The 21969-nt window shown below is 35.6% G+C and overlaps 2 protein-coding genes and 1 long non-coding RNA gene across 3 annotated transcripts; 1 reads left to right on the top strand and 2 right to left on the bottom strand.

Annotated features, from left to right (window-relative positions):
* Nucleotides 1-430: 430 nt before the first annotated feature.
* LOC113283062 (transcription factor PIF1-like) lies at nt 431-4835 on the bottom strand. Its single transcript, XM_026532213.1, has 8 exons — nt 4389-4835; nt 3386-4301; nt 2515-2613; nt 2365-2430; nt 2180-2245; nt 1394-1705; nt 1235-1297; nt 431-1003 (listed from the first exon to the last, which is right to left on the bottom strand). Exons 1-8 carry the CDS (start codon nt 4487-4489, stop codon nt 884-886), a joined length of 1743 nt encoding a protein of 580 aa, XP_026387998.1. The 5' UTR covers nt 4490-4835; the 3' UTR covers nt 431-883.
* Nucleotides 4836-14809: 9974 nt separating this feature from the next.
* LOC113277928 lies at nt 14810-16956 on the bottom strand. Its single transcript, XR_003325224.1, has 2 exons — nt 16677-16956; nt 14810-16168 (listed from the first exon to the last, which is right to left on the bottom strand). It is a non-coding gene; the product is annotated as an uncharacterized LOC113277928 (long non-coding RNA).
* A 1597-nt stretch (nt 16957-18553) lies between these two features.
* On the top strand, nt 18554-21752 carry LOC113283061 (hydroxyethylthiazole kinase-like). The gene is made up of 2 exons (XM_026532212.1): nt 18554-19172; nt 21026-21752. Exons 1-2 carry the CDS (start codon nt 18717-18719, stop codon nt 21425-21427), a joined length of 858 nt encoding a protein of 285 aa, XP_026387997.1. The 5' UTR covers nt 18554-18716; the 3' UTR covers nt 21428-21752.
* Nucleotides 21753-21969: the final 217 nt, after the last annotated feature.

Genomic DNA, 21969 nt, shown 5'->3' with positions numbered 1-21969 from the left:
ATTTACAAGATAAACCATAAAACAGATTCACTCATTATCAAATTATCAACTCAATGACAATATCAAAAAAAAACAAAAAAAAGGGTTTATTATTAACTCGTTATCAGCCCCCATCCTCAGCCCCCATCCGTTTTGGCTCCTCCGGCTAGGTTACCCATGAGGCTCGCTGGTAGGCTAGCACAACAACCGGTTCAATTAATGTAGTAGTATGTCGTTGGAGCTTAGCTTGTTAGGCTTCCAACTAGTTTTATTTAATAATCATTATCCAATATATAAGATAAGACATAATAAAAAAAAACAGAGCTTAGCTTGTTAGGCTTCCCACTAGTTTTATTTAATAATCATTATCCAATAATATAAGATAAGACATAATAAGAAAAACAAAAAGAAAAAGAAAAATGAAAAAAGATAAAAAATGGCTAAAGGGACGAAAAGGGGGACATGGGATTTATTTATATATGCATGTCATATGTGGATTTATGTTGTTTGTGCTTTCAGTGTGATTAAAGACAAGTGTTAGCCGCATTATAACCTAATACTCAGTAGTACATGCTGACACTATTCAGCAGTTGTTATCATGGTTCTCTGCAAAAATTTAGCTCCAACAGAACCTTTTAAGACCACCTTCTCCAACTCCTTGGTCTGCAAGGGAGCCGAATTACTTCAAACTTCGCAAATAAAAAATATCTTTATGGGTGATGATCACTTAGAGGCAGCATTCAGCATCTCGGGCGAGCCATGTATATTTACATCAAGAACTGGACCAATTTTTGATTGGCCAAAACTATCAAGCCGAGCAATCCTGAGCTTAGTAAGAAAGTAGTGAACAGCTAGCCAAGGCAGAGAAATGTTCCAATGATCCTGAAGTTGAAACTTAGTAATATCAGATTGGTCGACTCCCTGCCTGGGTGATCTTCAAGGTAGTATCACGGGACCCACCAAATTGTAGGTTGGTCCCTGCATCTGTCTCTTTAACAGTGGTGGCAGTAAAGCAAGGATCATCCTGAAATATGAAAAACACAAGAAGGTAAGTTATGCTTGTCAGCTCTAACATGGCTGACAAAATTCATGTTGGTTTACTTTATTTATGAAGTCACTGTTTCCTTTCTGTTGTTCTTTTCTCTATGGTAAAATCAAAACTACCAAGGAGGCGGTGGTACAGTAATAGATCAAGAAAATGTACTACGATAATTCTCAGATTATAATGTGAGATCTGATTATGCTCAAAGCTTACCAGGCTTGTGGTTGTTGTCACCCTCGCACCTTTGCTGGGGCATGGCTGGGCCATGGATTCATTCTGCAGTTACAAATAACATATTATCAGTAAAATATAATCCTTTGGAGAAGTTATCATGACAGTATAGATAGAGCTATGGAGTCCATGGCATACTACCTGATCCGGGCGTCTTGGTACTTGCATGTGGAGGCTGTTGAAATAATTTTGGTAGGGATCAGCAGGGAAAATAGGGGGTCTCAGCGAGTTGTTTGTGTTTGCAGGGGGAGGCGGAACACGAAATCCAGGCACAGGAGGAGTCTGACCCAAATGGGGAGGTCTAGGAGCTAAAACTGAGGTATATGGCATCATTATTGGTCGATTCAAACCAAAATCCATCCCCATCCCCATGCCCATCCCCATTGGGGACATGTATTGCTGAACACCAGGAGGAAACATCATAGGGACCATGCCGCATCCCATCGACATCATCTGCCAAAAGTGGTTATAACAAAATTTGATATCTCAAAAAACTCAACACAGGCGTTTTGACAAATGGAAAAGAAGAAGTAAAAAAAATTGTTCATCTTCCCAAGAGTCATTCAAAAGACAAAAACTAGACAGCACTAATTTGTGTATTCTTAAATCTATGAGATGTCGTTTAAGTCTTAGATTCCAAAATGCAAAAAACCTGTAGAGGTATGACTTTCCTATAACAAAAACACTACCAAATTGGTGATGTCGATGAGACGGCAATTGGGTAAACCAGACAAAAATAAACGACGTCTAGCAGATTCGAAAAACTACTGGTATTAAAAACTTCAGCGTGTCCATGAGAAGCTTTTCATAGGGACTGGTCAAGTTATTCATTTCTGCCTAAAATAAATCTATGATCAATCAGATCATCGTCACTACAACAGCTCTAGTGACTCAATACCAAAGAAGCAAAAGATTTATAGAACAAACCTGAACTTGTAACTGCAGCGACTTTAAGTACTCAATTGCCTCATCCAACATTGACGCTTTGTCTGACTGGAAAGTCGGAACACATAAGGAAAAGTATATATAAATAACTATATGAAACTAGATTAAGGAAAGCATGCTCATGTCGCAAAGAAAAAAATAGTGAAGGAAAATATGCACAAGTGTACCTTATTGCAACGAGGTATGAGTTCTTGCAAGGCCTTCATCTTCTCATTTATCCTATCTCGACGTCTCTACATTGAATACCACACTGTATTAAGAATAATTACAGAAACCCAACTCACTGACAAGGCAACCAAAAGTCAGAAGAAGCTCACCCTCTCAGAGAGATTGTGGACCTCAGCGGCACGAGCTCGCCTTGCAGATGTTGATCCACGAGCTTGTTTCTTTGTGTCCACAGATTCGAACTTGTCATCCTTTTCCAAAAAAAGAAGCAAATGTTTAAAGTTAAGATGCCTAGTCATGAAGATAAATAAGGATACTTTGTCTGCTAGAAACTGTGTTCAGAGTTTCAGATTTCACGTGCATTCGCTTCAAGGGAGTACAAGGTGAAGAATTATTACACAACCTTGGTTCAAAACCTCCCTAAAGTCTGACTGCCCATCATACCTATCCAAACCTGAGGCACCATCTGCTATGCTAAAATAGGTAGCATGCTAGCTTTGGCTCAAACCTTCGAGATATGTTCTGTGGTTCAACATGAATCTAATTTTCAAGCAAAATCAGATCTTGCTTGGAGTTTAGTTTTAGACAGAATCATGGTTGAGCATACCAAACCTAAGCATGTTTGAAACTGGTTAAATTTGGCAACTTACCAAATGTAAATAGAGTAGATAGACAAGCCCAGGACCGGGTATGTTTGTTAGCTTGTGGGGGACCCAAACTTGACTCCAAATGAAGACAATGGAGCCGGAAGCTTTCATAGACAGCTTACTTGGGTGACTATGTTGCCAGGGTTTTATTCTCCTATTAGGTTTTCCATCAAAACATTTGAGCCTGACAGTGTAATGTTAGTGTTATACCTCGTAGCTAGCTTATTGTAGTCGGTAAATTACATATCTAAGCATATATAGGTATATCAGGTGGAATTGGTCTACATCATAACAAGTATCATCGTTCATGCTCACTATTTATTTTTGTAATGAGGTTTCACATGCTTTATTAATTGTTCAGAAACAAACTACTTACCTCACTTTGGTACTCCTGTTCGTCGGTTTCTCTCGCTTTTCTTTTACGGTCCTCCGTAGGCATTTTTGTTGACGGCTCGGCACCAGCACCTGAACCAGCGGAAGAGGATGTCCTTGTTGTCATCTGCTCAGAGGCCACCGCTGCTTCATCTTTTTCTGGCACTGCTGTATCACTACTCTTACTTGCCCACATAGGCGGTGTCTCGCAAGAACTTCCCAATACTGCTGATCCAGTCCTCATCTTATCTGAAGTCGTTGGTTGAGATTCATCACTTTGCAGCATTTTGTGTCGCGAGAAATGCCCAAAATTATGGAATTTGGATGACGAAGATGATGACATTGGTGTTGGTATTGGCGGCCTATGAGGAGCAGGAGTAGGAGCAGCTGCTGAGAATTTATGTTCTGGAGGAGTAGGAGGAGTAGGTGCTGGGAGTTTATGTTCTGGAGGAGTAGGTGCTGGGAGTTTATGTTCTGTTGGGTGGTCATCTATAATCTGAGTTATCCTATTCACAGGCGGCTGCGGCTGCGGTTGTGGCGGAGTATAATCACCCCCAAATTGAGTAGCATAAACAAGATTATTATGATTATCATCTGCGCCGAATCTTGGTCGGAATGCGGAATTGTCATCCGGAGAGAGAGGGTAATGCAACCAAGAAGCCATCTCATCTTCTTCCATAAAGAGATGTTGGCTCCCAGTTGCTGCTCCCCCCTCCCCTGTTTCTTCCATAAGCCGAGACCCCATATCCTGAAATTCTCTTCTGCCACTGATACTTGCACCCCCAAAATCATCTTGTGGTGATTGATAAGGGTATTTTGAGTTTGAGTAATGATGGGTTTTCTTCCTATGTGATTTATGATTCTGATTCACAAGTTGTCCATTCTCCCATAAGAGCTCCACTAGCTCATCTCCTCCATGTCTATATTTATTTATTGCACATATATATTAATCAAAATCAAAACACAGAAAAAAAAAAAAAAAAACATCAAAAATCAAATAGACTTACTTTGAGGGTTTATTATTAGGAGGGCGGTGTAATCCAGAAGAAGATGGGATTAAGTGGTGGTCTTCTTCTACTTCAAAATCAGGAACACACCACCGATTCATTCTCCTCTCCACTGCAACAACAACAACAACAAAATAAAGAAGAAAAAATTGCTACGACCAATACTTCCTTACTTGGAGCTCAGAAACATGAATTTGGTGGAGAGTACATCAAAATCAAGATTAGAAGTGAAAATGGGGAAATGGGATCTAACTCTGATGAAAAAAACAGTGATTGATTTGAGAGAGTGAATGTTAGTAGTAGTAATGTGTGTTTGTGTCTCTGAAATGACATGCCGTCTAACTGTCATATCTGCTTCTCCTGCCCATACCGACTCTCTGATTCATTATACTTTCCATTTTTGATTTTATTGTTTTCTTAATTAAAAATCAGTTTGGATTTTTGCTTATTACTACTTTATTTAGATTTTATAGTAGATAAGCTATTTTAGATTTTTTTTTCTTGTAGCTCTATTATTTTAATCATTTATTTTTGGCACTACATGCACTTGTTATGATTGCAAAAATAATTGTACCATCAAATATTTACTGACCAAAATTCCCACATTTACCGTAAAATTTTCTTACCGTCCAACAATTTTACCCACTAACTTCTTTTCAGTTTTGATTTTGGTACTTACTCAAGTGCATGTGAAGGTTTAGATGTTTTCAGGCGGATTAAAAAAATTGTATTTTAAATTTGTATACGATTCCAAAGATAAATTAAGAAATTCTTTTAAAATTAAAAATAAAAATTATTAGATACCTTCATGTAATAGAGAACCTGTAAAAACCCTAAAATCTCCGTCTAAATTGGATAAGGGAGTAGCTTTTATTTTGCTTCGGTTCATAATATATATAATTAGGATATTCGACAAGAAACTATCTCAAAAGTTAAATAATATCAATTTGGACTATTTCTTAGCATTATTATTATTTTTGCATCAAGTCATCAAGGATCAGAGGGCTCGAAAAGAGGGAGTTACTTTTATGGATATTTTTTTTGTAAAATAAAACCTAATGTAAATGTCCAATTTGATAAAAAAATATTGGAAATCTCCGTCACTTTTTCACTGGACAAAACTGTCCCTTCCTTTTAGTTCAATTACTATAACTCTTTATGTATTCTATTTCTTCACAGGTATAACTGGCAAGCAAACTATATAACATATCCAAAAATCCGTACCATGGAATTTTACAAACTTTGTCCCGTTGAAAAGATTTTAAAGAGATCTGCAATGAGTACAAACAACAATATCAATTTTAGAGTTTCTACGAAAAATTCGGAGGTGTTTGTCCTTTTGGGCACAATTTTCGAAAATTGAATGCATGGACATTAAGCAAACCACCACAAAGAATGCATAACACATTATGCATCCATATTTTGGTTTATGCATTAACTAATTTTCCTTCACAACTAATAAAACAATGTACTACCTACGTTTTAGGAAAAGTGACACTTTCACCTTTTCAAACTTGTTTCGTTTATCTTTGGTCGTCCCTCTCCACCGTGACAACGATGTTCTCGTTAATTACACATTAAATATGAAAGGGGAAATTTTTGAAAGCGGATGAAAATAAAATAAAACAATGTTGAACCGATAAAAATCCTGACTAGATTGGGGTATACCCAGATTAATTGGGGTATACCCATTTTGTTCCCATCCAAAATAGTGTGTTAAGGGGTGTCTAAAAGATACTAAAAGACCAAATTATCCTTACTATTTTCAGCCAAATTTAAACCTTGACGACTAAAACCAAAATCTATCAAAAAAAATATTCAAAACCTCCTTAAGATTGGGTATGATTTCAAAATCTCTACATGATGAAATAAAAAAAAAATCAAAATGAAAAAAAAAAACACGGGTTTTGAGATTGGGTATGATTTTGTACCCAATCTCAACTCGAGTATGTATTACAAAATCATTCCCAATCTCAAAATCCCTTATGATTCAACATTTTTATTCGACTTTAGATTGTACAAAATCATACCCAATCTCAAATCCCTTATGATTCAACATTTTTACCGAAAGTTGGTAGGATATTTTTTTTCGACCTTGCCGACTAATACTAATCGTCAGGGTAAATTTTTGTCGACCTTGCCGATTAATACTAGTCGGCAGCTTCCTAGGTTGAATATTGTGCCGACTTTTCATCTATGAAATTAGCATTTACTGGGTGGTATTCATCCTTATACCTTGCCGACTAATCATGCATTTGTAACACCTTTTTCTGTATGTCAAAAATCCTATAGTCGGCAAGGTATTTTTTTGTCGACCTTGCCGACTATAAGTTAGCCGGCGAGGTAGGAAATCAATAAGATGCCGACTGCTTAGGCATTTACAACAGTCTCATGTGTGTCAAAAATAATAAAGTCTGCATTTTTTTAGAAACAAGCATGCCGACCAACTTTAGTCGACATGGTCTTCATTCGTCGACCTTGCCGACTTTTCATACTTTCAGAACTGAAAGTATTGATTTCTTTTCTAATTTTGAGTATGATTTCATACAACATCTTTGCAATCCCCTTTTTAGAAGTGCTTGGCGTAGTGTGCTTTCATTTCAGTTCATACAAATATCTTCAAAACAAAAAAAAATTCATCAAAAATCTACCCACATAAATTCATATCAAACACAAAATTTCGTAACTTAAATTCATAAATTTTATTCTACTCAATTAAATAAGCTAATCATATTTTTCTAGTGTTAATTAAACAAAGGTATATTAGCCATTTAAAAAATACAAGGTTAAGGGATGTCCTGTTTTACTTCAAAATGATTCAGGTTTTATCTTATTAGGTATACCCCAATTTGATCAGGATAAAAATTGGTATATTTTTCCTTATCTCATTTTAGGTGATAATTTGGGGATCTTTTTGGTGTGTCAAAATGTAAGATTGCTTCTTCTTTTTTTTAACACACACTTTTCAGACTCACCTTTGCATTAAAACCATGACTCCTTCCAACTGATTTCTACGACATTATTCACAGACATGATAAAAAAGAAAAAAATCCGTCAATATCTTAAACCGTGTGAAAAAACTCATAATGCCAACTGAAATGGGACAGAGATCAAATAGAAAATAAAATCAAACAATGTCCAGTAGCAATAAGCAATAACCACTATTTTTGCTGGGCTATTTTATGTCCAGCAGAAAATGGAATAAAATAATGTATTTAGTCAATATTTTATGTCTGGAAATTAGGAATAATCCCTAGGTTATTTTATAAGAGCATATCAAGCAACGTTCAACAGTAACAATAATAAAAGAAAAAAAAAAATTATTGTTGAATTTTAATTCAAAATTAATTAATTGAGCATTTACTACTAGCACATCACAATGTCTCTCTCACTCCTTGGTTAGCGGTGTCTATTTCAGTGTGTCCATTTGCCTGATCCTATGGAAACTCGGTGTTTTGTTTGGTACCACTTTCCAACTTCACATCTAGTCAGTCTAAGAGATAAGAATAACAATCGGAATAGAGGTAACAAAAGTGCGTCTGATTGGACCAAGTGCATGCCTTTTGCATTGGCACCTAATCATTTTTCTTTTCTTTTTGCTTTTCTGGTTTGTTACATTGCCTTTCAAAGAACATGGAATTTTCTTTTCAAATACTCCATCTCAATCAAAAACAAAATTGCAATGTTTCAAAAATAAAATAAAAATAAAATAAAATAATCAGTCTCCTCTGCACGATCAAGTATCTCACTGCTGAAAAAGTACCGAAAACAACTATTAAAAACGTACCGAAAACAAAAAGTATATGGTAAATTTTTATGGATAACCCCATTTGGGATATGTTATAAGATTACTAATATGGATACTTTTTTAGAACTTTTTTTTTCATAAAAAAAGCAAAGTCTCATATACTGGTTAAAGAGCCGATATAAAATTGGAGTCGTTATAGATTCAAGACCAAAATTGTAAAAAAAATCATTGCAGTTTATGACAAATAAAAAGCCATCAAATATCAGGATATTAACGTTTCACTTTCACTTGATTTGCTTCACAAACGTTGATGACTATATGAACCCTTACAATTATTTCTACCATTTCAGAAATCTAATAAGAATGTAACATGGATAGCACATCACAAGTAGCTTTTCGACTTCTAGAAGTCGAAAAGTCAGGAGCTAGTTTGGTCATCAGATTTTAAAACGACTTTTAGAAATCGAAAAGTTAACTTTTTGTGAAGCAAAATAGTTTTGCTTCTGACTTCGACTTCAAGGGAAGCAGAAGTCAGAAGCAGATTTGTATCCAAACGTGCTATGAATGACCTTACTTGTTTTGACAGCTAATGATTTTTTTTTTTTTTTTGCTTTTCTAATTTGTTACATGCCTTTTTTAGACTAGGGGATTTTCTTTTAAAATACTCCATCCCATTCAAAAAAAAATCAGTCTACCATCACATGACCAAATATCCCACTGCTGGAAAGTACTGGAAAAAAAATCTATTTGGTGAGTTTTTTCTTTCTACAGAGAATCGAGATCCAACTATTGAGTTTCTTCACTATAACTCAAAAGCCACAAAAATATGAGTAAAACCCTCAAAAAAGATAATCCAAGACGATGATAGGAGATAAACTCTAGTAAAAACCGGTTGAAACAGGGCAAACTAAAATCTAAAAACAAAGCTAGAGAAAGAAGATTCAAACTCTAATAACATGAGAAAAACAGTAGTTTAAGATCTAAAATAAAATAAAATCAATATAAGAAAAAATAGCTAATATAGAAAGAAATGTGAGGTAGGAGAGTGTATGGGAAGGCCTACCCCGATGTGCTCTCATGAGAGAAAATCGAAACAACGACGACTTAGTGTTTTAGGGTTTCTCTGATCGTATGAGAGAGAAGAATAGAGCAGGTTTCTCCTCTCTTTATTACTTTGAGATGGAAAAAATGCCTTTTATTAACAAGAAAAAAAGATAGAAGATTAATTATTTATCATTAAAACTATTTGTTGTTCTTTTCTTTCTTATCTCCTCTCAAAATACTGAAAGTCATCATTAGCATCAACACCATAAGGTACTGATAATATGTCGATGATCGTCAAAGATCATAATAAGTGTGTCCCATATATTTTCTATATTGCGCGTATTATAGGATGCATCTTGCCTCCAATTCACCACTTGGAAATGGTGTGTGCTCCGTGACGCGTCATTGAGCACATTGATGAATCATTTCAAACTTGTGATGCATGCTTGGTAAAAATGTTGGATCTTGATAGCTATTTGCTTACTAGTGGATACATCATGATGTAAATGAATTTTTTTTTTTATGTGAGTTACTCGTAAATGCATCATTTTATTGTGTTGTTTATCCGAGGATGTACCATATTCTACCTCGCTTACCCAAGAATGCATCATTTAGATTTTGTGAAGTTATTACTTGGTCTAATGTTGTATTTAAATAACGTGGGATTGAGTTCCAAACTCTTACAAATTTTCCTTTGTAAAAATATGGGTAAGACTTATATAGGGAGAGCATGTTGGTTGAAAAATGCCTTATATTCCCCGTGTTGCTTACCAGAGGATGCATTATTTTGTTGTATTACTTACCAAAGCTTCATCATGATGCGAATGCATCATTAGGCTATGTCGCTTACCCGAGAATACATCACATGGACTTAATTGTTAATCGAGTCTTCAATCTTTTTTTTGAATTATATGCACATTTTTTTAGATTATTTATATGGTTTGTGTGCGTTACAATATGAAGATGAGATCATTCATACTGTATTCACCTTTTAGTTTTGTCAATTTCCATAAGCATTTACCATTTCCTTGGGGAAAAAAAACATATTTTATCCAATGTTCATCGAGTCTTTAATCTTTTTATGATTCATCTACACTTTTTTTCCCCATTAAATATGATTTCTTCTTTAGTTAAAAGTTGAATATATTAACTATGGAGGTATAAAATAGTGTGTGTACGCTGATGGTGCAAGAATTTTAAAACCAATGCTCGATTCAGTTAAAGGGGATTATATTTTTTCATGTCTTTTGATGGAGGAATAATATAACTCATATGGGTGAGGGAGTTGGGCATCCAAAATTGATTTTATACCGCTAGATATGAAGGGAATGTTATTTTATAACTAAATATAAAGAACAATATCTCGATTTAACAAAATTTGATTATCACTAATAGCGTAGAGTATCCATTTCTTTTTACCCTAATGCCAATATTATTAGAGCATCGCTCGGTCGAACTCGTAAGTTTTGCTATCTCAAGCTTGCTGTCAATGTTAGATGTACAAAATTATATCTTCATTTCTTGTTTACTAAAGTCAAGTCTCAGACTAGGTTTAGAGTATGTCAGTTGAGCATTAGACATTACTGAATAACTCTCGAAGATTGAAGAGTGGAAAAAAAACGAAGACATTTGCGAGAACTTCATCAACAAAGAGGTATGTGAAGACTGTCCTATGTCGTATGATGTTTGTAGATTTAATATTGCGAATAAGAATTTTCGACTTCTATATTGTCTTGGTTAAACTCTCGAAATATGATTCAAGCAATGCATGTTCATATATCCTTAACAATGTTAGTTAGAACAATTTATTATTCGCAAACTATTTTTTATCCAAGCAAAAATGCATATTGTTTATGGTTATTCGAGATATTTTTAGAACTGCTTTGCGCAAAGTATACATACTTCATATATGCATTATCTAAGTTAGTTTGAATTTCACGAATTATAGAGGTTTGAAAACACGGTTTCCGAACCCTTTACATATAAGTTCGGGAATAAGGTAGGTTTGCAAACCCCTACTGTTAGAGTATTGCTCGGTTGAAACTACAAGTTTTGTTATCTCGATCTTTTTTCAATGTTGTATAATCAAAACTATATCTTGATTTCTAGTCTACTATGTCAAGTCTCTAACTAGGTTAGAATTTGTAGTTGAGTATCAAAGATCACCCTTGAAGATTAAAGATCGATGATGACATTTGGAGAACTTCTGTATCATGTATGTGAAGACTGAACCATTATATTGTACTCACTATCTCACCATCTATGTATAGAGAATATGTCGTATTACTTCTAGTAGATTTACAAGGAAGAAGTTTCGAGTCAAGCTTACCTTGTGAAAAATCTCGAAGTATGATTCTAAGAAAAGATGTTCAATGGTTCTTAATAATATTAGTTCTATGAATTAATTTACGGATCAATTGAAAATTTACCATGCAAATAATTTTATCACTTGATAATGTTTCAAACATCATAAAAGAGAAATACTGAACTTAATTACTAAAATTTCTACCTAGGAAAGATTGGAAAACCAGTTTGCGAGCCATAGATATCTGAGTTCTAGAAATACAGGAAAATTGACGATTAAGAAATATAGGAAGGTTGGCGAACCAGTTAGCAAACCGCAAGTTCAGTTGGGAATCGTTCACGAAATCGGTTGGTAAACCGTGGTGAACTGAAATTTCTAAGTTGGAATACTAAGCTAACAATTGCCAACCCGGTTCACGAACCATTATCAACTGAGTTCAGAAATATTGTTGGGTTGGTGAACCCGGTTCACGAACCGTTGCACCCTGAATCGTGAAAAAGGCATATGTTTGGAAAACCGTTGCACCAACTGTCCCGGTTTATATTTTCGCAAATGCTCAAAGTCTTATTTTCATAATATGTTTAGCATTACTAGAACTCTCTTAAACACTTCTAAGACTTCGTTGATCACTTAAATACTTGTGTATGAGCATCATGATTTAACTTTTAAGTGTTTGAATGAATATTAAATTTCTTTTAGTTCGTTGGCTAACTTTCCAAACTGAATGGTCATTATAGACGATTCTGTAATGAACCTTAGTGTATAAATAGAGAATAAAGTTTGTTTAATTATCAAGTTATCTTAACTTGAATTCTAAGCTAACCTTGACCATGAAAAAACTATAAATAGAGATGCTCTTTCAACTGGGAAAATCAATCTCTAATACTTTGTGTCCTAGTTGTAGAGTCGTCCTCTACTGACCTAGGTTTCCTATGAGAAAAATAATTAGATTTACGACTAAAAGACTTTGCTTTGGGGATTCGTGATACCAGGTCCGACTATCTTTACCTTGATTGTTCTTGAATTCTGATCTTGCTTTTTTGTTATCGAGGTTCTCGTAATCTCTTTCAGGCAAGATAGATAGAAATCATAAAGTTTTCTTCGCCTCAGACTTTGTGATTCCTCAAGATAGATATCTGAAAACTGATCTTAGTTGACCTTTTGAAGATTATTCTTGATAGGTGAAGAATATAGACTGCTCTTCCGGAGTTTTAAGTTCCAAATTTGTGAGGTTTGCTAATTAGACTATTGCAAGCAAATTTCCACACATTGATCTTTGATCTAAACTGAAATCAAATAGGCTTATCTGTTAGAGACAGATTAGTATCAAAAGTCTTCACTGCGGATGAAGACACTCTTAGGCTGTAAAGGACGTCAACTAAGAGAACCAAGTGCACAGAGCCTTGCGAGGTTCAAGATACGTAACACCCGCGACTGTAACCGAATTTCTTGGAAGGTGGATTCAGTCTCAAATACATTCCAGTACGAAGTATGATAGAAGAATAATATTTATATCGCTTAATACAATGTGGTGTTCAGATCTGGATGAGGTACCGAGGTTTTTCTGCTATTGCGGTTTCCTCTTTAACAGTGTCCTGTGTTTTTCCTTTTTCGCATTATATTGTTTATCTTGATAATTGGATTTTCATAGGTTTGTATATATTCAATCTAAGTAGATACATCCGCTTAATTGTGTCCGATTACGAGACTTGTTTCTTGTAGAATTCGTACCTTGAAAGATAGATAACAAGTTTAATCATTTGGTAGAATTCCGATTGGATTATTTGGACACGACTAGATTGATCTTGGATATTGAATTTTAAGATCATACAGGTACTTTTCTTATCAATCAGGTTCACAAACCATGTTTTTATACACATACTAATTGAGTAGAGGTTGAGATACAAACTCTATATACATATTGTAAAATATCATTAAGTTGGTCTACTTGCTATTGTATTAAGTTTTGTCTATACAGGTTGTCGAATAAAAAAGTTGGGTGTATTTGGCATCCCTTGCGTTTTCACCTACCATATGACTTCGCGAACTGGCATAGGTTTGCAAACCCTACCAGTGGTATGCAAACATATGTAGTTCCAATTTAGCAATAAGGTCATGAACTATTCTATATGACTATGTTCTCTTTTGCTATCTCTCATAGATATTTCTAAGACAACTTATTCACAATATCACTTTGGGCTTGTGGATTATTGTTGTGTCTTGAGTGTTACTGAATACCTCTGTGTGCTTGTAAGTTCGAAGGTATATTTACCACTATGGTCTATCGCTGTGCACGATCCAAAACCCTGAACCATAGTGCATACTCATCTGTGTAATTCCAAGGTGGACTTTTCATATGCTTACATGAATTCCTAACAAGAATTTCATAAAAACTGAGAAAGTTTTTGCTTGGATCTCAAGCTATCATATAACTTAAATTCAGAGCTAACTTTAGCCTTGAAAATATACAAATGGAAAGATTCTTGTAACAGGATTTCTGAATCCCTCGGACTCTTGTGTCTGAGTTGAATTCATCCTCCAGAATTTTCAGTTCTTTAATCTTCCTTCCATTCTCATTAACCTTTTGTCTCTTCACTGTATAAACTCTTGCTTGGTTGATCTTAAACCCGATTTGTCTCCTATGTTTTCATTTAAAAAACCAACCATTCATCAAAATCATGCCAAAACCATTAACAAAACCATAAAGGAGTAAATATACGCATTAAAATATCGAGATCTCTATCTCGGTCCTCGATGAAGGGCCTATAGCCTCTTCGTATAACACGAGTATGCAAAACGTTAAGGTACTAAATCTCACCCCTTTTCTTTGGATAACTATCCAACCATTGATATGGTACGTATCATCTTCCCAATCATCAGATGCTGGTAAAGGTTGGTGAACAACCTCAATATCGTTATTAAGAGATTTACATTTGCTCTAACCGAGTTTAAACATTGAGCACTCAGATCTTGGGATACCTTTTACACTGCCACATTATCTCGCCACTTTTTTCAGGTTGTACATTACATGTATTTTGGGGTGGAAATAGGTCTAATATAACATTGTTTCTCGTACGAAACCATCATTCTTTCAGCAAATGCTTCCTTGTAAGGGGAACGACAACATATCTTTCGTTGTCAAGTTGTCCAATCAGCATCTCATCTCCAAAAATTCCGTATTATAAGTCTTCGACACACCATTTAAGGAGTATCAACCTCCATCCCAAATCTCTCTCAAATTGACCCCTTTAGCATCAAACTCTAGGACGTGCAAGTATATCCACGCCTACATCAACATAGATTATAGGTGCGAAAAACAAATAGTAACATAAAAAATAATACAATAACTTTACCACTTAGATTACACGCAGAAGAGTCATATTCCCTCCGATTTAGTTCCTGTCAGTCTTAGATAACTTTCTAAACTAGTTCAACAAGTGTACGAGGCACCCGGAGTCCCAAGAGAAGTCGTGAACCTTTTGTTGTGGTTTAAATAGCTGTATATTATCGGTGTTCCGACAACCGCAAACATCGACAAAGATAACAACTCCCAAGATGTAGAGGACATATGCATAAGTTGTAGCATTGATACGTTCCTCAGTCAACTATCCATTTTTTAAGAAACTCCCACATCCGTGAGAATTATTCCCTCAAGCTCGCGAGATTGAATACTCTTCTTCATTGCACCTACTAGTATCTCCAACTTAGTATTCTCTTCATCCCAACCGAAGACCCTCTTAGTGAAAACGTAAATCTTCATGCATTCAAGCTCATTCATGTTGTTTGGCTCTCCTTATGACCTTACCTCCTATGTTGAAGACAGTAATCAACTTCACATGAATTAGAGTTATTGTAATTTCTCCTAATGGAAAAAGGAAAGTACCCGTTTCCCCGTAATATCTATCGGAGAAGACAGAAAAAAGAGGTTTGTCATATTCAACAGTCGAATTTTGACCGCAACCAACAACCCTGTAACGTATACTAGGTTGAAGACTCTTCGGGATTCTTATCATGTGAAGTCCTTAGCATAAGGAGACATACGACATCTCTGTTGTCCTAAAAAGCATACCGCGAGATAAATAATCATCAAAAAACTAGACGAATAATAGATGATAGCGTCGAGACATAGCATAAGGTTGAGATGATTACTACGGTTCCACAGAGGACAACAACCCAGTTCTATTTGTACCCCTTATAAAAGTTCTCCCTTATATTAGGTAACCCATAAAAATGATTATTAGGACCGCGAGGGAACATCATCTCCGACTTGGGCATGTATTCCCGTTTATTCTTCGGTGGTAGCTTTGGAGCGTTTGCTTTGGTTCCTTGTTGTTGAACTTCTTTTCCTCTCCCTTTTTCCTTATCACATTCTTCTTCATCATTTTTTTTCTTCATATGCTTTTTTTGTCGTTACTTTCTTCTTTACCAACTTCTTTGCCACCACGTTGTCCTTCATTACTTTCTTTATCACATGTTGTAAGAGATTCAAAAAATATTTCGTGTTGGAAGCTCCACTGGAGTTGCTTCACCTAGGGTGAGCGATTTAACTTTAGTGGTAGATCCCCTATGGTGTTTAACATCCAAATTTTGACCTCCCTTTCAACGAGGACCAAACTCGGAGGATAAGCAAGATCACGTTCTTCTTCGCTCTCTTTCAACTTGCTTTTTCTTTTCCTTGTTGTCCTTATAAAGTACACGAAAAACAACAGTCAAATTCAAGTATATTTACGAAATTCAAGTACAAACCGATTCTTAATTATTCAACAACAAAATCGATGCATATAAATGCTTATAAAAAACGATTCTAGGTTAGAAATTATCCATAAAATGTATGCATTTTTCTACTAAGAATTCGTTTATTTGGACATTCACATAAACCGATTATGATCTTGGCAGATAAGAAATCACATGTTATATAATCGGTTATGTGGTCATCAACATAAATCGATTCTATCAAAATCAACCAACAAACATACTGTTGTTTCTTCCATACAAGAAAACATCGATATTGGCCACATACAGATTAATCGGTCGTTATGGGGATGAACATCGACCATTTCGTGTAAGAACTGGTCTACACCAACATGAACATATACCGGTTTTAGTAAACTTTGAGTTCAAAATTTTCATTTTTATAATGGTTACATGTTGTTAAATCCTAATTTAGAGGATTTGGCTGATAGAAAACTACCTGATTCGAGCTATTCCTTTTGCTTGTATTGACTCAGAGTTTGGTCGTCTTTGACAACCGTTTTTGTTCTTCGATTCTTTATTTCAAATCGCTTGAGAAATTCCTGGATTACTCTCACTAGGATAAGTAACTCCACTGGCGTGCATAAATCTTGGCGATTTCGACATTGTAGACAAAATGAATGATTAATTAGTTTTGCAGTCATCGGTAATGGACACAATGTTTTTGTTTGAAAATTTTTAGAAAAGGAAAAGAATAATCGGTCATCGATGGAGATGGAAATGAAATATAAACAAAATCAATTAAAGTTTTAGGTTACTATTAGGATTTAATATAGGATAATTTGGTGATTTAATTGATCAGAAAAAAAAACGGTGATTTTTCCAATTTAGACACCCTATATCAGGGAACAAAATTCGCGTTGACGTTAAATAATTGAGATTAGCCTCAAATTAACCTGGCCAAATTGGGGCATATCCAGGTTAATTGGGGTATACCCATTTTGTTCCCATCCAAGGTAATGTGTTAAGGGGTGTCCAAAAGATGCTTAAAGACCAAATTACCCTTATTACTAATACCCTGCCGACTGATCATCCAAATAAATCACCCAAATAATTTTCAAAATCTATCTTCTAAGTTCTAACCCAGTGTGATGAAATCAAAAATCAAAACGAAAATATTTTTTTTTTGGCTACGGGATTTGAGATTGGGTATGATTTTGTACCCAATCTCAAACCGAGTACAACTTTATACGCGGTTTGAGATTGGGTACAAAATCATACCCAATCTCAAGTCCGCATGGTATGGTTTTTGTCGACCTTGCCGACTAATACTAGTCGGCAGCTTCCTAGGTTGAATATCGTGACGACTTTTCATCTCTGAAATTAGCATTTACAAGGTCGTCACGATATTCATCCTTATATCTTGCCGACTATAGTCTAGTCGGCAGGTTATGAAATTAATACCTTGTCGACTGATCATGTATTTGAAACACCTTTCTCTGTATGTCAAAAATTTTATAGTCGGTGGGGTATTTTTTTATCGACCTTGCTGACTATAAGATAGCCGGCAAGGTAAGAAATCAATAATATGCCGACTAGTGAAGCATTTACAACAGTCTCCTGTGTGTCAAAAATAATAAAGTCGGCATCTTCTTCATTCATCGACCTTGCAGGCGAAAGCTAGTCGGCATTTTCTTCATTCGTCGACCTTGCCGGCTAAAGTTAGTCGACATCTTCTTCATTCGTCGACCTCGCCGACTTTTCATAGTTTTAGAACTGAAAGTGTTGATTTCTTTTTTAATTTCGAGTATGATTTTATACATCAACTTTGCAATCCTCTTTTCAGAAGTGTTTGGGTAGTATGCTTTCATTTTTGTTGAAAAAAATAGTCACGAAAGAAAAAAAATTCATCAAAAATCTTCCCACATGAGTTCAATAAAAAACAAAATTTCATAACTTAAGTTCACAATTCAAAAGTTTTAATCTACCCAATCAATTAATTAACCTAATCAGATTTTTTTTAGTGCAAATTAAACAAGGGTATATTAGGTATTTAAAAATATGTGGTTAAGGGGTGGCCTGTTTTACTTCCAAATGACCTGGATTTTGTCTCATTATGTATACTCCAATTTGGCCAGGCAAATTAACCACACATAAAAATTCTCGTTTCTAACAAAATAAATAAATATATATATATATATATAGTAAAAAAAATTAATAAAAAATCAGAAACTTTTTTGTTTTTTTTTGGTGATAATAAAGATAAAGAAGGAATCAAAGCGATAACATTTGGTTTGGTCGAGAAAAGAAATGTCAGAGGTACTCCTTGAGTCAATGTACCTAATCCTCCCACCGGTCCCCTGCCTCAGACTTGGTTCCGTGTTTGTGGTTCCAAGGAGGAGGGAGGAAAATCCAAAATCCCCTATTTCTATTTCGACTCCTCCTCTCCGCCAAATACAACTAGATTTCTGCCCAGATTTATGTTCCCACTGCAATCGACAGCGCCTCTGAAACCAAATCAGAGACAGTGAATCCGACTATGGGAAACAAAAATCAATCACTAGAAGAAGAAGAAGATTGGGGGATGAAGTCATGGAAGAACCTTGAAAAAGTAGGAGAGAAATCACCACTGATTCAATGCATAACAAATTATGTATCCATGGATTTAGTGGCTAATACTCTGTTAGCATCAGGTGCATCACCAGCAATGCTTCATTGTTTACAAGAAATCCCAGATTTCACACCTCATGCCGATGCTCTGTGTCTGAATGTTGGTACTTTATCACCGGACTGGCTTCCTTCAATGAAATCAGCTGCTGAGTTAGTTAATGAATTGGGGAAACCATGGGTTTTTGACCCAGTTGCTGTTTCTGCTTCTGATTTTCGACTCAAGACTTGTATTGAGCTTGTGGGTCTTAAACCTGCTGTTATACGTGGTAATGCTTCTGAAATTCTTGCTCTTGCTAATGCTTCCAGAGATACCCACACGAGTAAGGTCAGTTCACTCACTAACCCACTTGCTTAATCGTAATTACTATCTTAATAGGAAGGGAAGTTTTCATTTTTCTTGTTCTTTTGTATAGGTTTTTTGGGTGAAATTAGTATAATTTATCATTGAAACTTAGATTTTTTGAAGTAATTCAGATTCTTAGGGAGAACTGTGTACCTGTAAAATCCTAGAATTGGACTACCTAGTTATGTACTTGAAGAATGCTAACTGGAAGTCATACTTTCCAAGTACTTTACGACACTCTCAGCCCCACCAAGGGACTACAGAGGGTCGAAAGTGTGCTAAACTAGAGTGATTGTACTATGTCTGCTACCTTTGTGAGAAACTGCATTTTATTACAACCCAACTTTGCAGATATGTTGATGCTGCTTTCTTTTGCCATCTTGGTAGTGAGTTTAGTGACTTGGCTTCTCAACCCAGTGGGTTGGGTGAAGGAAGTGGTCAGCTAAATGTTTTTTTTTTTCTGCGGAGGAATTAAAACAATAGAGGCAATTAAGTGTTCCGATCAATAACCAAGCTCATTTAAGCATGACACTGTCAAGATGTTGTTGTATGGACTGTGGAGATCAAAGAATAATGCCAGCAACAAAGTTCTGTCTGGTCATCTTTGTCAAGATGTTGTTGACTTGTTGTGGGATTGTGTTTAATTAGACAAACATTATGATGTCCACCTATAGTTTTTGGGAAATTGTACAGGTCTGAAATTTCAAAATCAAACACAGATTCACCTGAAAGAAAATTTAGTCAAAGATTCAGACAGGAATCTAGTAGCTGATTTTTCCAAATTAATGTCGGCATCTTCCCTTCACTAATTTATGACTTTGTTTGCTGAACTCTTCTGGGGACTCAGCGGTTGCATACAGATAGGCTGATATTGATACAGTGTCAGCTTCTAGAGTTTCCACCTAGCCTCTGGAAAAGTAAAGGCACCAGGTGGCTGTCTAGGAGACAGGGGTTCTCAGTTAAGATGGTCTTTTATGTTCCGCTTCTAGAGTTTGCTTCAGAAAAGGTTGAACCAAGTGTGTTACCTCATAGTATAGTGTCCAGATATGCAGACTCATTTTTCTTTGGTGTTTCAATATAGCAAGGCAGAAAACTTGGTTGGAACAATGTTAGAAATATAATCAAACTAGAATAGCTTAACTATAACATAGATATTTGCAACTAATAACTGGTGGAAAAGGGAGATTCATGCATGTGTGGATGGGAAATGTTTGAAGTAGAGCTTTTATTTGGTGGTCCAAACAAGAATTTACATTTTTGTTGTAGTTTTATGCCTAGACGACTACCAATTTTCGAACTATTTGGAAACACTTGAAATTTGAAACATTACGGCTAAGGCTGGGAAATATCTCGTTGTTTTCCTTAAATCCAAGTTCACCAATTAGTGAGTAGCATTTTTATCTTTTTCTGCTCATTGTTGTTTTCCTTAGATTGATTTTTTTATTTTTATTTTAAGATGACATACATGTTGGTTGGATAAGTATGCAATGGAAAATAGAAAAGTAAGAAACCAAGTGGATATATGAGGTACCTATATATTAACTTGCATTAGTTATAAATGTCACATAAATGAATGCCTGGAATATGACATGAGTCCAAAGCGTGACACGCCTGGCATCACTAGTCGAAGTTGAGCTCCAATTTTTTGATGGATATCATACTTGTTATTTAACATTTGAACTAGATCACCGCACAAAAGTACAAGGAAACTAGATATAAAGATAATTTTTTCTTCTTCATCAACTTAACTCACAGTATTCTTACATTTGCATAAACCAATCGTTTAGTAGCAAAAAACTTTATAAACTGAATATTTATCGCATGGATATGTCTAGGGGGCGGACAGCTCACATGGGTCAATGGATGCAATAGAAGCAGCAAAATCCTTGGCTATAGCAAGTGGCGCAGTCGTTGCAGTATCCGGAGCAGTTGACATAATAACCGATGGGCAGCGTTTGGTTGGTGTACATAATGGAGTAGCCATGATGCAACGGATCACAGCAACTGGTTGTGCTGTTACAGCTCTCATCGCAGCATTTGTTGCAGTAGACCCCTTGCATGCTTTCGAAGCCACAGCTTCAGCGCTTTCTATATTTGGTGTTGCTGGTGAGATAGGAATGGACATGGCCGAAGGTCCAGCTTCACTACGCATGCACTTATTAGATTCATTATATGGGCTTGATCAGGCTACTATCCTTTCTCGGGTTAACATCAGTTGCATGAGTCGAGCGTCATGAATCACTATGAAAGAAAATATGTTAATTCCCTCAAGTCTTTAGCATACAGCTCTGTTAATAATGTTAGTCTATATACAATTAACCTATCAAAGCTTGGTTTAAACATATGACAATTCTTCTTTAGTTCCCCAGGCCCCTCAGCATTCTGTGTAAAAATAATAAAGTGAAAGATTTAAAGTTTGGGTTTCACTTTTTAGTAGAATTTTCAAGAGTAGGAAAGAGGTTGTCTCTTATTATTTTGAACCTTCTTACATCTATGTTTGCATATGTTTATGCCATATATACCGAAGCATAAGGTCCAGAGAGAGACCGACTTCTTTGAGTATCTACTTTCTATGTCACTGCTTCTTCAAGTTTTTTTTCATTAATCAGGAATACTACGAAGAATCAACTTCAAAGTGGGAAGCAGATGTGCAGGTTACAGGTTACAGAAGAGCAAGAAGAGTAAATGACTCAGTAGTTTCCCTCAGTTTTAATTCCAGTTTATAATATTTTACCCTAAAGCAGTACTATGCAAAAACTAGAAGATCTACAAAAACATT

The sequence above is a fragment of the Papaver somniferum genome, chromosome 5, assembly GCF_003573695.1.
Source record: "Papaver somniferum cultivar HN1 chromosome 5, ASM357369v1, whole genome shotgun sequence".
Classification (NCBI taxonomy): domain Eukaryota; kingdom Viridiplantae; phylum Streptophyta; class Magnoliopsida; order Ranunculales; family Papaveraceae; genus Papaver; species Papaver somniferum.
Note: the sequence above shows the minus strand (reverse complement) of the source record. Positions and strands in the feature narration are given on the sequence as shown.

Bases quoted from the DNA above. Each gene is read 5' to 3' on its own strand.
- LOC113283062 (XM_026532213.1), bottom strand. From the start codon at position 4,489: ATGAATCGGTGGTGTGTTCCTGATTTTGAAGTAGAAGAAGACCACCAC. The intron at 4,302-4,388 runs GTAAGTCTATTT...AAATAAATATAG, and splicing joins CCTAATAATAAACCCTCAAA to ACATGGAGGAGATGAGCTAG. The intron at 2,246-2,364 runs GTACACTTGTGC...CCGACTTTCCAG, and splicing joins TCATACCTCGTTGCAATAAG to TCAGACAAAGCGTCAATGTT.
- LOC113283061 (XM_026532212.1), top strand. From the start codon at position 18,717: ATGGGAAACAAAAATCAATCACTAGAAGAAGAAGAAGATTGGGGGATG. The intron at 19,173-21,025 runs GTCAGTTCACTC...GGATATGTCTAG, and splicing joins GAGATACCCACACGAGTAAG to GGGGCGGACAGCTCACATGG.